This window comes from Chelonus insularis, unplaced genomic scaffold (genome assembly GCF_013357705.1).
Source record: "Chelonus insularis isolate UGA/USDA-ARS -01 unplaced genomic scaffold, ASM1335770v1 contig_399_pilon, whole genome shotgun sequence".
NCBI lineage: Eukaryota > Metazoa > Arthropoda > Insecta > Hymenoptera > Braconidae > Chelonus > Chelonus insularis.
In genome coordinates this window covers 1,081,946-1,099,843 of record NW_023276554.1, presented here as the reverse complement: position 1 = coordinate 1,099,843, position 17,898 = coordinate 1,081,946, and the positions used below count along the sequence as shown (strand labels likewise).

Sequence of the window (17,898 nt, the reverse complement as noted above, 5' to 3'; positions counted from 1 at the left end):
CAAATAGTTGTTTATAAAATTTTATTTATAATTTATCAAGCATAGACTCAAAGTCGGGTGTACAAATTAATGTGCTAGTAATTGGACCCAAATTAACTAGTTCGTTATTTACACCATCAATTTTTGCAGCAACCACGTCCTAAAACAAAAAAATTTTTAATATTGTTATAAATATTTATTTTTACAGAATTAAATTCATTTCCTTACCTGTCGAAAACATAATTGAGATCCTACGTCAATCACTAAACTGTTCTCTCCTAATATGAGTTTTGCTTTACCAGACCGATGAATTTGTATTTTACCCAAGAATCCTGCTTTCAAATCATTTAAGGTACAATATTCAGTCTTTTCCTCAGTTTTATTTTGTTCCTTTGATTGTTCATTATTTTTATCTTTAGACCGCGGATCAGACGTTTCATCATAACTACGAAATCCTGGAAGACAATCTGGAAACTAAAAACAAAGGTGATAAAGTGGTAAGTACACTTTCAATGGATTACAATTAAAAAATTAGTAATCATAAAAAAGAATCGTTAAATACCCGGAGCATTAAATATCCGTTCGATTGATTGTCTATAATCTGAGGAACTGTTGTAGGTTTGTTCTCTACTTTTGGGGTTAACAAAGGAACAGGTTTTTTAATCTTCTTTAATCTCGGTGGGGGAGCAACTTCTCCATTTTCTAGAATTATTGGTTTTTGGTCGACTTCTTCTTTTTCTTCATCACTTGGCTCAAGTTTCTCGTCATTCTTTATTTCACTTTTAAGTAATTCTCCTGTTAATGCAAAAAAAAAATAGATAACAAATCGATTAAAACAATGTAAACAACGGTAAAAAAATATTTAATCAGGACTGACCTTCTTCTGTTAATGGCAATGATATAGGACTATAATCAGTATTGATTTCGCTCTCATGTTCGACAAAGTCATCTCGTAATAACAATTTGAGTTTTTTTTCTTCCTCAGCTTTATCTACAGTGTAGTTTAAATTAAGTTTAGGCTTTTCTAATACAGGTTTAGCTTCTCTATCATCAGAACTGCTTCTATATCCACCACTGCTTCTACCAGGACGTCCCATTGAGTCAGCGAGGCCTTCCGAAAACACTCCAGATGACTAGAATACAATAATATTAGTTTACAATAACGAAATTTTTAAATTATCATATTGTTTGTTTGTTGGTTTATTAAACTACATACTTGGATTAAATTACTCGGTTTTCCTCGTCCTCTCCCACGATCATTTGGACCACCACGACCTCGAGCTCTAGGTCTATTTCTGTTGTCATTGGAATCATTTTTAGGTGCTGAAGTATCTCTGATAACAAACATGATAATTGATAAAAAAAATCTATATCACAGGACTTTTTTAAATTATTTTTTCATTATATACTAGATTAATATATCGGACTTACTCTGTTTTTTTATTTCTTTGAACATTAATATTTGGAGTATAAATTTTTTTAGTGACTTTTTCTAACTTGATATTACTACCTAATGTCAAGTCTCGAGGAACTCGAAATGATGGAAGTCGAGTAACAGAAATTGGTGATCCATGTTCTGTTTTTATTTTAGTCACAGGTAGAGTTGACGTGCTAGGTTCTGAATTCAATTTTGAATTACTAGAAGTTGCATTGACATTTGAAGGCTTCTTTGACGCCATCACCTATAACAAAAGCGCCAATAATTGAGAAATTAATTGATTATTACAATGACTAAAGGAAAACTTGGGATAACCTTCAAATTGTAATTCACATCTAAACACTTACGAAATACTTATGGAATCAAACTAAAAAATATCTATTGTTATTTTAAACAATTAGGTAGTGATTTTTCTTTAGGTTTTAATAAATATTATAAATAAAAACTTCTTATACAACTATTGAACACCACAAAAAGCGTGCCTTGATAAAATACACGTGCACATACTCTTTGATAAACATCGAAATTACATCAGCTGTCAAGTCTAATGGCGCGCGCATTTTGCTCATTTGCGCGCGCAATTTAAATTGACATTTCATTTACATGAGTGAACATCCTTGTGGAAGTATTTTAATTTAAGCATTTTATATATCTTTTATTCACAGCAATAAAAGATTGATCAGAATTTTATTTGAGAAAAGTTCAGAAATGTTCTCGTGAAATTTTATGCATGGAAAATGAAATTTTATGACTACTTTTATGCCTTTGAAGTAAATACATGAGACTTTGACATTTCTTATACTCTTATATTTACGTTCATTTCAAAATAAAAAGACTGACACCCACGATATTCCTCTAAAACTCAAGTTAAAGGTCACAGACTCTAGTTAAACAGAACCAATATCTCATTTCTCTCTTCATATCTATCACTAATCTTATATATTCATTGATTTTAAACAAGCCATTTGGTTCAAACTACGTGGGCGATAACAGTTGTAAACTAAGAAAATTCATTAGAAAGTTGAGAATGAAACTTGAAGAAAAAGTAAAAGTCTTAAATACTTTTAAACATCATTTTCATTTGAAGTACCTTTCTTAAAAGTTTTTTTTTCTTAAAAGTTTTCCAAATTTACTTCTTCATTTTTGTTTCTTAAGTTCTTTGAACTCTCATATGTAAATTAGTTTGGATCAATTTAAATACAAAACCTTTTAGATAAAAAACATTCCATTATTCAGTTAAAAAGTATTTCCATTCAATTTGATTTTTTATTTAATTAAATAAAAATTTTACTTTCTTAAACATATTATTTTTATTAAAATGTAAAAAAGATCGACAAATTATTCCAACATAAAAAAATACTTCTTAAATAAAAACAACTAAATTCAATTTGAATTAATTTTCCAATTTATTTTAATTACCGATCAATTGAATTAAATGCGGTATTAAAACAGTAGTTCAAAATAGCTAGACCAATAAATAAATTAACTTTTTTTTTTATTATAAAAAACTATCATTTAAAAAGTTAGACTCTAAATGTATAAATTATTCACTAAGAAATAATTTTTCTCAATTTCATTGATAGTAGTAAATTGTATAGCGAAGAGTACTGTAAAGAGTATCTAGTAGACAAAAAAAAAATAATATCAAAGGGTTAAAAGTATCATTTTGAATTTAAATAATTACCCTGAAAGAAAGGAATATTGGAACGTTTTCAGATTGGTTAGTAGTAGTAACAGATAGGCTGGACAGAACATAACCAGCCTGTGATGAGGTCATCGAATCGTTTTTTAGTCGCAGCGGCAGTTGCGACGCGGAGTTCCTGAACGCCGGCCGCTGTTGCTCCAACTAGAGGAGCATCTGATATCTCGTGCTTGACAGATGCGCCACGTGGTTTCTTCAGCTACCGGCAAACGCGAGTGCATTGCTCCCACCCTTTTCAAATAAATCCCTCGAAGGAATTAAGGTTTTACATTTAACTTCATTTTTTATTACGTCATTTTTAAGATTGTGAATTTCTACTTTCATGAACTAAATAGCGATCGATTAGAATTATTGATCGATCAATTTATGAGAATGAATCCAATATGGATAATTAATTATAACATTTATGTTAAATGGAAATTGAAATTTATTCTTGAGGAATAGTAAATAAGATGCAGGTTTTTTTGAGGATTTTAAGACTGTGATTTTTTTATTGGTTTTGTTATTAATGGGGTTTAAAAAATATACGGGAGTGATTGATTATATATACCACGTGTTCACGTGGTGAAATAGCTGGAAATACGCGCAAGCGCAGGACTCTAGACTCGTGAGTTTTGAATTTGCTCTTCTTCAAGTCGGTGAACACACGCGCGACTTGCCAATTCGTACATTCACGCTCTCAAGTAAACGATTATAAGATACTGTGATAAATCGAAATCGTGATAATAATAAAGAATATAAGATTGCAGATAAAATTTTTGCAGTTGTTTTATAATGAATTGTTATTCTTAGAAGAATGTGTGATAGTGGATATTACAAATAAGAATAAGAAAGGATTATTGAATAATTGATGCTATAATTTATGAATTCATTTGAATAATAAGTAAGTCTATATATGGACTGGGACAACAGTGAAAAATTTGTGATTTCTAAATTCGTCATCTCAAAAATAGATACACATTGCTTCAAGGCAAGTGACGAATGACTAATAGCTATTGGAACCAATGGTATCGAGATTTTATGTGAGCGTATTTTATTTGTGCTCGATGAACTCAATTTATTAATAAAGAGGAGGAAAATTTGACGATTAAAATTTTTATTTCATATAATAAAAGACATCAGACTTAGTTGTTATTATGGAAAAAATTTTTATTCAAACTTGTGACATTATTGAATTGAAACATTATTGAAGGTCATTTTTGGTCTTCCACGAGACATTAGGAGCCGGTGATTTTAACCAACGGAGATGAATGGAGTTCGACGTGCTTCCGTCGAATCTTTCGACGAGAAGGTAAATTTTAAAATTAGTTGTATTTTATTTTGATCATTTTGGAGCCATTGTATAATTTTTTAAGTTAAAAATTATTATATTAAATGGAATATTTAAGTAAACAACAAATCATGTTGAGTAAATGCCAAGAATATTTGTGTTTTTTTTTTTTGTTAAATGTTATAATATTAATAAACAAATTACTTGCATAAAATTATCCAATGAACTTTATAATTCAATGATTTAAATACTAATAGATCATAAGATATTTTTCTTTACTCTATTAGATAATTACAAGTATTATTAATGATCAATTAAAATAATAAGGTTAATTGTTTAATTATTTTGTTTATCACTTCAAAGTATTCTAGTTATTCCATAAATAACTTATTAATTGTTTATTTTTCTGTCAATAATAATGTTTTAATTACTTCTTTTTCTCTAAATCAATGTTACATTTATTTCATAGTGGTTTTTACTCCTGTATTTATTTACAAGATTACGATGAATAGGATCATGAATACTGAGAAATTAAGACATTTCTAGTATGAGTTAATTTCATTTATACTCCTCATGTTGGTTAGTTAGTGTCGGCTTAATTGAATAATCACAACTGCAGGTGTATGTTGTGTTCCAGGTGCGATTTTGCTCATTGACATATTTTCTAAATTCGTAAAACCAGTATAAGTGAGAGTGCGTCCTTCAAACATGAGTTTCTTGTTGATCCAATGAGGATCGTACGAATATATACAGAATGTATGAGATGAAATTATGTCGACTTTAATCGCCTAGCTACCTACATGTTCCATAGAACTGAATGGTATGCTCTTGAAGGCTCAGAAATAGAATTCCATTTATCAGAACATTGTAGACAACCATATAGTTTGATAGACTGTATACAATATCAACATAATTTAAGTTTGACGAAAGAACTTGAACATGAGAAAATGGTATGACAACGAAACACTAGTTATAATAACTTATTAAGTGAGAAAATGAAATTTCATACACTCAGGAAACATTTTTGGGAAAAATTTTCAAAGTTTCATTTATTTTATTGGGAAAACTTTATCAAATTATTTTGAACTTAATTATAATTTAATTAGTTGATAAAAGAAATATTAAAAATTGTTTAGAACTGTTGAAAAAATTATTTTTTAGTTGAAATGCGTTATTAAGTTAAGGGTAGTTGATTGAATAATTGATGAAACTTGTTGGAAAAAGCCAATGTTAATGATCTATTTGAATAAAATCAACAAGCATCACTGAATGAGATTGTGAGTATCAAGGTTGCAAAGTAGCTAAGTGCAATATGATCGTAACATTTCAAGTCTATTACATCTCAACTAAGGAACAAATATTAATAATAGAAAACCTTTTGTTCGGCTAACAATGCATCATATAACATAAAGAATAGGTTTGTTTATTATATACATTCACTATTACATGTTGTATCATGTCATGGATCTATGTATCTCTTTATACTAAGTTCTGTATCTATTGCTCCTGGAATTGGTTGAACGTACAGTTATGACAATAAATTATACGCCACAGTCGTGTTAAAAATATAATAACATTTATTTGATAATCATTGTCATTGAAATTGATCGATAATTTTAATGTTTATAGTTATGACACATTTTGCTGGAACTAATTAATTAGAACGACAATTAAATAAAATTTTTCAATTTTAATTAATTTTATGATGTACAAAATTAATTTCGAGATACTATAAAAACTTTTTTATAGTTTTTCAAAATTTATGTTTATTTTTATCATGCATCGAATTAACGATAAAGTCATTTATCCAAACAATTAATAAACGTAATTATTTTTGATTAAAAAAAATTAAGAGGGAGGTAAAGAAAAATTTCATTTCTTTTTTTAAATTTATTTTCTTGTACTTTAAAGATAAAGAAAATAAAAATTCTTTCTCTTAATTTTGTATTTCAAGAGCATACAAATGACTTAATAAATTCCTCCACTGGTTCATAAGCTGACTATTTGTGTAACAAGCTCCCAAAAAATTATGTAACATCTGATATTTACTCATGTAGCATACTAAACATTGATTAACTATTTATGGTGGCAAATCAAATGTACATATCGATTCGATTGAGTTCACCTCAGTCACGATTTTACTAGTAATCAAAAATGCCTTGCGGGTTTATCAACTGTATTTATAGAAATGACATAAAAAATACTTTCACAAAAATATTTTTTTAAGTTCACATATACACATACATATACATGAGTAAATAGTTATCATAACTAAATATAGAATTCTCGGACGATCGATCTTCAACAATAATTAGATTTTCCGCAGATTGGTCTGTTGATAATTGTAATAAATCACAATGATATTTTCATTGGGATATCATCCTTCAAAGTTCTGATGCATAGGTATATTCTGATCTACAGCCTGACGAGAGTCATAAAGATGCATCGATTTACGGCTATAACGAGCGTGACGTATGGCCACGAGACGTTGTGTCAGTTTACGGTCTCGTGGTCATTAGAAACCTCTACTGGAATTTTTACCATAAAAATGTATGACCTAGCCCAACAAGCGAGAGAATGCATTTATGAAAAAAAATAAAAAAGTTAAATGCAAGCATGATGTCCTGTTTGTGAAGATGACAAGATCGTATTACAATATTATTTTATTTAGATCGCTATCTTTGACTGAATCGGGGAATATTCTAACAAAACTTTGATGATTTTTTTATTTTTTCAATTTTTCTTACATCTTCACAATAAATTTGGCTATTTTAAGCCCAAATGAAGGAGATAAGAACGATTTTTTAAAGTTTATGTGCCAAAAGATAGGTGAGGGTTTCGTAAAATCGATGAAATAATCCCCCTAAAAGCTGTAAGTTTGCGTGACTCCACAAAAATAAAACCTTAGGTGTGTTATAAAAGTTACCTAATCGTTGGGAAATGAAACTCAATATTTGTTAATAAATCTGACAGTTTATTAGCATGTTTAAAGAAGACGCTTAAATCACAAATGTTTTTTGTCACTTGGAGTATAATAGTATCCAATTTAGTAACTAATGCATTCTAAACATATTCAAATATTTTATTTACATTTCTATATACATGGTGCTTTTTTTTTGTATGTGTAAGCTAATGAAAAGCCACACCTCGTCATGTTATCAAGGCTGCACCCTTCAATCTCACACACCATTCTTGAATCTTAGAGTGCTTCCTACTCGATTGAGGAAGGGTAGCATGAAAAGAAGATTTTTCACATGAGAAAATATTCTTAGAAAAAAATTACTGGCCTGAAAGATTTTTTTTTTTTTCATTTCATTAAGTACACTAATGATTTATTTTTAACTGCAAAAATTATTAACAAATTATTCAGAGGGAATTTTTTTTCTGTGTAACTAATTGAGTGCCTTGGTAGAGAAAAATATGAATACATTAAATATCTTGATGATTGTTTTAATAATAATAATTGTTGTAAATTAATAAAATCCATGGTATGATGATGCAATAAGGAAGTAATTAACTTGTCAAATAGAATATGAATTTTTTACGATTTCTTTAAATGAAATTTACATTATAAGATTGCTAAGCTTTGTGATCAATTGCGTATTTATTCGAGGTAATTGATCGGGATATTATTATTCTACCAAATGATGGAAAGATGAAAAGCTCGAAATGAAAAAAGAGGTTTTTTTCTATTGTTCTGTTGAATTATTTTATTTTATTTTATTTAAAAATACATCATACTCATATTTATATCACGAATATTGAATATAATTTAAAGAATGAATATCACAATTCGGGATATATTGATAAAAAATATCCGAAGGTCTTCCATAACTGCATAATTTATGTAACGTAACATTGCTCTAATTATTGGTTTCCTATCGATGGCCTAGACTTTCTGAAAGGAAGAAATTGAAAACCTTGAGTGAATTAATTTGAATTTGATTTTTAGTATTTGCGATTGAGATTGTGAATAGAAATGTAATTAACAGTCAAGTCTATTGATAATAAATAAAAAAATTCAAATGAAATCATTGAATGTAATAAATGATAAGAAGAGTGTATCAAAAGTAGTTGCTAAAAGCATGCGTGACACAAGAAGTCAAGAATGTATGCCTTTATAATGCAGTTTAAATGCTCCCTGATGACATGAGATCACGTGAATTTCTCACTTTCATATGAATGTAATTTCCACATACACTCAACTTTTTACGGCTACTGAATCATATGTATTATTAGCGATGCTTTTTTTATCATAAGCTTGATAAACGGGATGTAGTAAATATTTTTAAAAAAAAATTCTCATTACAATCTTGATATAAATAAAAAACTCATTTATTTTTTATTATAAAGCAATTAGCTAGGTAATTTCATAAAATATTAAAAATATTTTCATCTTAAATTTAACATATAATTACAGTTGTTGAAAATAATTTAATAAAATTATTTATATTGTTGAAAAATTTGTTTATTCAGTTTAATTGATAAAATAATAATTAATTTTAATAGAAAATTAACGAGATATATTTAATAACAAAAAGAAAAGAATAATTTAAAAAAATAAAAATATTGTAAAACATATTTTCATCATTTTTTTTTCTATTTTGTGCATTGTTTTTAAGCGAAGAAAAATATTATTTCACAATGGAAGCTCAATAATGAGTAACTTTTTTTGCAGTTCATATCATAAAACCAATCTTGTTTTTCTACCATAAACTAATTATACTACACGTGGCAAAAAAACATCTGATACTTTTTTTGTGCAAAATTTCCAATCAAAACAAAATTAATTAATTTTTTATTGAATAGCAATAACAAGCATGCTCGATTTTTTCTTTTATCAAACATCCAGTGTTTCCTTTCACGCCAGTGATTAAAGGCAAGTGTCATAGGCATATTTGCTATTTAATGCGCGGGCGTATTCCTCGACAAAGACGATGTCGATGGAGTGAGAACAGGATGACGATGTGGCTGGCAAGAGAGAGAGCGATGCGACATATTCACTAAAAGGCAACTGTAGGTTGCTTTGTTAAGTTACGCCTCGCCTCAGGTGTTGCACGCGAAAATACATACACCATATATATATATTATCTATCCCGCTACGAATTACATGGATATACATGCAGTGGATGGAAATAATAAATATGATAACATCATATTCCTGGTTGTCTTTCAGGTGTCTTTCATGTCCTATATAAATCAGTTGTTTTACCAAAAAAAAAATAACGACCTTGTCTGCTTGAAATATCTGTTTATTAATCAAATCCTGATGTCATTATTTCCTAATAGCTGATGTCATAAATGCGTAGTTTAGAGAACAAATATTGAAATTTTTATTTAAACAATTATATTCGTAACCAGTGAATCGTTGAATTCAAAAACAAGTATTGTATCTAGATAACAAAATTATTTTGATAAATGACTACGATGATTATATAACTAGCTGATAAAGTTAATCCACATGTTAAAAATATTACGACGTGATCATTTATTTAAACGTTTCTTTGAGTGACGTTTATGTCTCTGGACTATAGCAACTTGCTGAATATTTGAGTGACCACAAATTTATGAATTATGCATCAGTGAGATCTTGTAGTTTGGCCTATCAAGCGTGGGTTAGAGGGAAGTTATATGAACTGGTCGAACTAACGAGCTAAATGAAGTCAGTCAATCATTTTGCTTTATTGAATTTTTTAATCTTTTATAAACAAATCAAAGTCTCATCTAGAACATAAATTTACAAAGTTTAAATTTATTTTCCACCCGAGTCAGAGCTTTTAAAAATAATACATATTTTTCCCTGTAATTAAATATATCTATCGAATCTTGTTATTCTTTACAGACTCTAGTATGCAGAAAATATTTTCGAATATTTTTTTTAAGTTAGGTTTTAAATCAAAATATTAAGTATGATAAAATGTAATTTTTCGATACATTAATCTGCAAAAATAAATTGTAAAAGGTATTTGATTAGAAATCAGGACAAGTAGGTTGATTTATTACACTTATCCTAACAATTTAAAGTATGACTGATAAGGAAATTTAGCGATTTGAATTCTAAAGAAGTTGATAAATGATAAATCACTAGATTATTTTCTACTTAGATCGACTGGGACATAAACTCGCGAGTGAGTTTGTTGCTCAGTCTGCAGAGGGATATTACAAGCCGATAAAGCTGTAAGCTGCATTATTGCAATATTTCTTGTTACATATTTAAAAGAGCTTTTGTGTCCGACACACAATATAGAGATCTTATCATTATAGATTCTCATGAGAGGCATATATGTTTTAGATTGTGTTATCATACAAGAGTTATCGAAGGGCAATGGAAATGCCGAGACATTTTCTACTACTGTAATATTTCAGGATCAGTATAAAAATTGAAATGTCCATTCTCTTCGCCATTTGAGCTACATTCGCCAGTGAATGACTCACCGCTATTACGAACTCACGGGCGCTCAACTTTTCAGTATTTTTGCTGAATATACAATGACTATCACGCTTAAAATGTGAATGGAACATTTCGTTATACTTTAATATATCTGTATTAAAATTGAACTCTTTAAAAGCAACAAGCATACCGAATTATTAAATTTCATTTACTTTGCTTTTTTGAAAGTTTACATTTTTTTTTGCCTTGTAAGAAATTTAAATCTCTTCATTGTTATTTGTATTGTTTAATTTAAAAATATGAATAGTAATGAATAATTTAATTAATTAAAATTATTATTTTTTATTATATTGTATAAGTGGATGGCCTACTATTTTATAAAAAATAATAAGTGAAAGTTTCTGACCTTCTACCATTTTTTGTTTGGACTTATAAAGTTTATCAGAATGCTCTATTTGATTATTTAATTAATTACTTGGATGGGTCGGATAAGGTCTCGTCCGCAAAGTCCAACTTGCAAAAGCAGAGGCGTATACCGATGGCAAGACCTTGTTCCATCCCACACTTGTATATAGGAACACACTTAGGTCCATAACTTAAAATCCTGTGAAACAGAGTATTAATATATGTACATACACTAATTTGTACAGGAAATTACAAATGAAGCTTCTGTTTTCTTTTTTTGTGCTATAAAAAAATGTTTTTAAATGTAAATATCAGATAACTTGTTCACAAAAAACGAATTATAAATTTTAAATCAAAGCTTCTTTTTGTAAAAAAAAAATTTAATTATTGGCTTTGATATAGGTCGTATAATTTTTTAGCTGAAATTTATTTTCTCTCTAAATCTGCTCTGCTATCTAAATTAATAGCTTATTCGTGAGGTTTTGAGAATGATAAATTAAAATGTCATTCAATCATTCCTTTATTATTTTGTTTAATTGATTAAAAATATTCGTGAACGATTTAATTAAAATTTTTTCCACATACATAGGCATACAAATGTATATAAAACATTTATTTCCGCATATATCAACATTTTTTTGCATTAGAGCAATCTCGAGTCACAGAACGGAACTTAATTGCGCTGATCGTTGGCGCGTGAAACCGTTAAACCTGGCACTTTTGCATCGATACTCGTGGCGAACGTTTAGTTTGCAATCAAAGAATTATAAAAAAAGGCAATTGATATCTGTATCTTTTTATTTTGACTCACTTTTACTAATGATAAAAAAAAAAAACGTAATAGGTTACGTAAATAAATCGTTATACAGTTGGTATATATCAATACTTGTCTTAGTGGAACAAACGAGTTTAATTTGATTTTTTCCTGTATTTCCTTGGCTTCTCTATCTTTCCCTTTTTTCCGTGATGCTTCTCAGGTGCAGGGCGTCACCTGCTTGCTCTCCCCCATGTCCTCAACCGGACGGACCGGCTGGATCTGTCGACATCGTCTTCTGCGTCCGTCAGTTCGTCGCACTCACTCGACCTACGTCGTCACAAGACAAACCTGTCTCACATAGAAGTTAAATTTCTTTTTTTCAAATATTCCTCCGTTCTTTCGAGGACCAACCTTCATGATTCACCAGTTTGTACAACACGAAGAGAATTTAAAGGCTTTCGTTGGAGAGATGGACAAAACATTCCCTTGGCTCTTTACGTCAGCAATCGGCAAACAGTGCGAATAGTGAATCAAAGAAGAGTGCAACTTAGTGTATACACTAAGTGAACAGACATTGGATAAAAAGAGACGTTAATTAAAAGCAGAGCAATCTCACGAAATAAAAGATCGTGATTTAGAGAGAAGGCAATTTAAAGAGAAATGGAAAGGATTCTGGATCCATTTTTGTGACGAAAAGAACGACGAAGAGACACGGATACAAGGAGAAGGCGAGCAACACGGCAAAGTGCACACGCGTACGTGAAAGTCGCCGGCGACTTTCAGGGTCGCTCTCTGGCCCGCCTCGCTTCTCTCTCTTACACGCCAAGTCAAGACTCAATGCGGTATCCTGCCTCGATCGCCGGATTCGGTGATTTGGCTTCGACCACAAACGATCGCGTCGCGCGGATATACACAGGACTCTCAGAAAGTTTGCAGCCAATTCCTTTTCCTTTGCATTGCAATTCGTGGTGGTGCAACTCATCCTCTCAAGTTTAAGATACACACCAAAGTCTTTTATTAGTGATCAGTTCATGGTGCCAAGTGCTGTGGTATTGTTAATAAATTCCATTCTTTATTATTATTATTATTATAATATTATTGTTGATATAGTATATTATTAAAAATGAAGTCACGCTTCTGGAATAGTTGGACTAAAGAGGAACCCAAGGTTAGATCATCAATTGTTGTTAAAGAGCGTGATGACATGAAGAGAAATTGTGAGGAATTTAGAACAAAAACACGACAAAATGATTTTCAAATAAGAGATAATTTTAGCTCGAATCGAAACGGAAAGTTGCGCAATAGTGGACTCGATGACGAACATGAGGATGATGATGATGATAATGAGAGTCCTGTAAATAATGGAAAAAATTCCGAATTTATTTGGGATTCGGAAAAAAATTCATTCTATGAATCTCGAAGAAGGAAGTCTAAGAATACAGATACAGATCACCATGACAAATGCAACCAAGTAAAACTGACAAACGGAAAGTCAAGAACAAGCAACGGTTTTGTGAAACAGGTCAAGCGATCCGATGAATCACTGAGATCATTGGATTGTGAACGGCAAGGTGCGAATTTTCAGCCGAGTTATGATGAAAAGAAACGTTACTTTTATAATGATGAAGTGAGAAATGGTAACTGTGAGCCAATCAAATTTGTCAGAAAAATTGAGGAGTTTGAATACAGGCGTGATACCGATGATTTAAAATCGATACATCAGAAATGTCAAAAGCCGAGTCGTACCCTTTTGTCAAGAGCTTCAAATGGTGACTTAGTTCAAGGACGATCTTTATCAACTGCAAAAGACGATCCTGGTAGCAAAGGTTGTAAGGAGGAATTCGTTTATGTAGACAAAAGATCTTTGCGAAATGACAACGACCGTCTGTTCGATCGCGATATTGAGGAGAATGGTAGACATATCATAAATGGAAGCCGAAGAAGTAGAAGCAATGATTATTCACAAAAAAAGAGAGGTTGTGACAAAGAAGAAAATGTTGAAAAATACAATTCACAGATATTAAGATACGATAGAACACGAGAGCCAAGAAGAAGCTCGGATCTAGTCAAAAGTAGTAAAGAAAATTCATTTAATGAGCCTGATGGTGGATTACGACAAAGAAGTTCTTCGAGTTATCGAAAAGATAAGCTCTGGGACGAAAAAGCTCCCTCTAAATCGAGGGAGTCATCAAGTAGACGAGAATCTTCTCGTGATCGTCAAATTTTTCGTAAAATTTCCTTCAAGCTTAAACCTAAAGATCCTTCTAAAAAGGACTTGAAGAACAACAATGAGTCAGATTCTATTAGGAGTAAACCTCGGAGAGACAATCATCGACACTCGAGAGCTCTCTCTCCTCCCACGTTGGAGGATCTTGAGGTTGAAGACGTTTCGAGACATTGTAAAGTCTTCTCGTCTAAGGATTACCGCGACGAATGCATCAAAGAGGAGAAAAAAAGTAACCACAACTACCGCGGCTCACGAGATCTGACTTGGGTGGAGAAGGAATTGTCATGGTACTCAAGTGAAGAGTCACCTGAACGAGGTACGAGATTTTCTTCTGATAATGATGATAGTGATGATGTGGGATTTTCTACTATTGAACGTAATGGAACAACTGTTATAAGGATTCACACAAATTCAAGAAGTCCTGATCGATTTAAAAGCTCAGAAAGGACATCACGTGAACGACGATATCAGTGTAGACGTAGCCGCAATAATGTCGCGATGAGACATTATAACAGATATGATGAGGAAGAGGATGCTGAAGAGGATGACGAAGAGGAAGAAGATGATATGGATGAGGATATTGACTTCTTTAGCCGAAAGAAACGCCCATCAGATTCACTTTCAACCCGGAATCACCGAGACTCGGTATGAATATTTTATTAAAATATTTTTTATAACATAATGAATATTATTAAATAAAACGAACCCACTCATGGGTTCGATGTACTCAACGTGAACATGATTTTAGTATTCTTGAGCAATTATATTCCCACTTTGAGTATGTGTTGTTGGTATGAATGTATAAATAAGCATATAAGAAAGCAAGCATTCGCCTACGAAGTTGTATGCGTTGTCTTCAGCGATTTCCGCAATGCATTTATCTCGTTATTTTTTTCGCGAGGAATCCAAGGTCGGGGATGACATTTTTTACTTTAATTAAGAGAAGATGAGTGACACTGACTCGTCGTTAAAATTGTCACAAACATGAACACAGAAGTGCGGTGAATTCTTTGATCTTTTGCTGAGATAAAGTGAGGAGAAATTTAAAAAGTTGTAATTACTATTATGGTGTTTACTTTATCCGAAATTTTGTACATATACACAGGTTTTAAGGTACACTCAAATGACGAGTTTATGTGTCTAGTCGATATTTGGTGATGCCTGAAATGACGTGAGTATACCGAGGTGGTTAACGTGGGCGTAGTGACCATATTTGTTTTGTATCAAAGCCTTTCTCACTTTTTTCTCAATTATCCAACTTTTTTTACGTTGTCATTATAATTAAGCAGAAAATCAGAAAATACCTTGAGAGGATCGACAAATTGATTTTCATGCATGTTTATGTTCCAGAGCGTCCAGATCACAGACCTTGAAGATGGCCAACCGTGTTTACAATGTGGTGAAACTTGTTCCGGATTTTCTCCGCATACGTGGCGGTAAGTAAGAAATATATTGAGTAAAAACTACCCGAAGGATTTTCAACCAATATCTGGTACTTCAGCCCAGACATTCAAGTATATTCAGTGATGTGAAAAGAGTTTTATCCACAAAATGAGTTTCTTTTTCATCTAAAAATAACCGTGATTCAGAAAAGAATTTACATTAGATTATTATTCAAACACCACAGTACAGTGATCCAATGCGGAAATATGATTTCTTTCTACATGTAGAACGGACACTTGGATAGATTATATCTTGAAGCTTAGCTTTTCACATTGTTGATTTTGGCACCCTTAGATGTTATTATGTACTATTGATAGTAAATGATCTTCATGTCATTTTGACATGGTACACGAAGTTAATATGTTGGACGATGTAGTACAGTTGTTGATTAAACTAGAAGCTGTTGACGTTGAAGAAATATCTTGCAGCCTGTCAGTAGGTTCTCTGGAACGTCAGTGAAATTATCCACGTGTAATTACTTGGATCTATGAGTCACAGCCTCATAATAACGAATTAATTGTGTACTGTAGCTTCGTGACTTGGCGAAGCCATCAGCGCATTCGCTGAACATATTGGGGTCATGATTTGAGAGGAACATTGAGGCTTTATTGTAAAGAAACTTTTACACAACTGCTGTGAGATTGGTATTTATATTTTTTTTAATTTATTACGTCATTAATTTGATGAAAATTAATTTTCTTCATTAGTTAATTTGAAAGTTATATTTCATGATCGATTTATATTGATTTAGCATTCAAATGATGCTGATAGATGAGAAGTTTCAACGTCCAATGACTCTCATCTTCTCTTTCTATTTCTACTTTTTTGATATGTCCACACCGACAAGCTCATGAATCTAAACTTTTGGCTCACCAACAGTTTATTTCCAACAGTTAACTGTGACAAGTAACGGCAGAATAATGGCCAATGTAGTATCTTAAAACGTAACTATCATTTTTTCTCTCAAGTCTTACCGTGATTCATCTTGGTCAATAGCCAAGTCTCTCAAGTGAAAAGTCTCTTTATAACTTGATGATGTTGAAGAAGAAGTCTGGTGAATATCATTAGGGATCTTGAAACAGTTAAGATACTATCACTTACAATACAAGTTTACATATCATCTAGAAGTGCAAATCTTGATATGTCGGCAAACTAATAAGTATTTTAGTACACTTAAGAATCACATTACCACCTACTTTATGTATTAATAAAATTCCCTCGCACATGTAAACAATTTCAACTACTCACGTAGCACGTGCTCTCATTCTCATTGCTCCGAAACGCGTCGCAACATCACGCAAAGTCAAGAGTTCAGTAGACTTTTTGTGTGTATATGTAGATATGCACTCAGTCAGCAACGAACAGATCTAAGTGAGTACTCGTGCGAATAAGACATCAGTGAATGGAGCAGCTAATCCATGTGCTTCAATTATTTATCAACAATACCTTTAATATCCACATCTCTACTGCATATCATTGACAAAACTTGCAACAGAAATTTCTGTGATACTCGATTGGTTACAATAGTAATTACTAGAGAATTATTGCGACACACCTACTGCTTGAATAATTGAAATATCATTCAGTCAACTCACTACGTGTCTTAGTCTTGATAAATTCTTTGTTGCGAGTATGTCAGTGAGTTCCTAGTTAGTGGACAGAAGTGTTTGCTTGGTTCAGTCAAAACATGTGTAGATGTTTTAGTGGCTTAATTATTGGTAATAAAAAAATTGAGATAATTATGGTTGGGTCTAGAAGCTAATTGTTGATAGATTACATCCAGGCAAGTGATAAATTTGTGGTTTCTTTCCCACTTGTGATAATTTTGTCTTGTTCAGTACAGTAGTCTATTTCTACTCTTCATCAGTGTAATTCAAAATCCCAAAAAAATATCAACTTGTAAATTTACCACTGCAATAGTTGAAATGATTCACTAATTATTTTTACTCTGCTTACCTACTTGAAGCATTTCACAGAACTGCATCAGTGAGAATATTTCAGCATTAATGTCGTTTTTCTCCTCACACTTGGTTGGATGATGAGATCAGTCTTTATCTTTTATACATTACCTGGAAATAATATACAGATTTGAGCGACTCACTTTGATGTAGGATTTGATTCATGAATCTATTGTTGTACCAAGTGAATACAGCTTCTAAATATTTGAATAAATGATCTGCATATTTTAGTTTAATTAGCTATTGTAATAATATTCTATAAATAATTCATTTTAATTACATACTTGATCAATAAACAAGTATATAAATTAATTATTAATACAAAATT

At 31.2% G+C, this 17,898-nt stretch overlaps 2 protein-coding genes across 7 annotated transcripts in view; one reads left to right on the top strand and one right to left on the bottom strand.

The window, feature by feature from the left end:
* Positions 1-4: 4 nt before the first annotated feature.
* On the bottom strand, positions 5-17,604 carry RpIIIC53 (RNA polymerase III subunit C53). 5 transcript variants are annotated; one of them, XM_035085165.1, is made up of 7 exons: positions 17,208-17,604; positions 1,411-1,661; positions 1,196-1,313; positions 857-1,112; positions 542-774; positions 208-453; positions 5-139 (listed from the first exon to the last, which is right to left on the bottom strand). In XM_035085165.1, exons 2-7 carry the CDS (start codon positions 1,656-1,658, stop codon positions 26-28), a joined length of 1,215 nt encoding a protein of 404 aa, XP_034941056.1. In that variant the 5' UTR covers positions 1,659-1,661; positions 17,208-17,604; the 3' UTR covers positions 5-25. The 5 variants fall into 5 exon arrangements, with proteins under 5 accessions (XP_034941056.1, XP_034941053.1, XP_034941057.1 ...); XM_035085162.1 differs by lacking the exon at positions 17,208-17,604 and adding an exon at positions 15,474-15,521; XM_035085166.1 differs by lacking the exon at positions 17,208-17,604 and adding an exon at positions 3,102-3,119.
* Lmpt (Limpet) overlaps positions 3,238-17,898 on the top strand; it is a 45,256-nt gene continuing 30,595 nt past the window's right edge. The window contains exons 1-2 of one of the 2 annotated variants that reach the window (XM_035085151.1): positions 3,238-4,410; positions 15,520-15,605. In XM_035085151.1, the coding sequence (XP_034941042.1) occupies positions 4,366-4,410; positions 15,520-15,605 (131 nt within the window). In that variant the 5' untranslated portion in view covers positions 3,238-4,365. Of the gene's footprint in view, positions 4,411-13,050; positions 14,815-15,519; positions 15,606-17,898 lie in introns of those variants that run through there. The other variant, XM_035085147.1, reaches the window with a different exon arrangement.

Coding starts and splice junctions, on each gene's coding strand:
- RpIIIC53 (XM_035085162.1), bottom strand. CDS start 15,506: ATGCATGAAAATCAATTTGTCGATCCTCTCAAG. Junction 1,662..15,473: donor AATTTGTCGATCCTCTCAAG/GTATTTTCTGAT, acceptor CTTTTGTTATAG/GTGATGGCGTCAAAGAAGCC. Junction 1,113..1,195: donor AACCGAGTAATTTAATCCAA/GTATGTAGTTTA, acceptor ATTGTATTCTAG/TCATCTGGAGTGTTTTCGGA.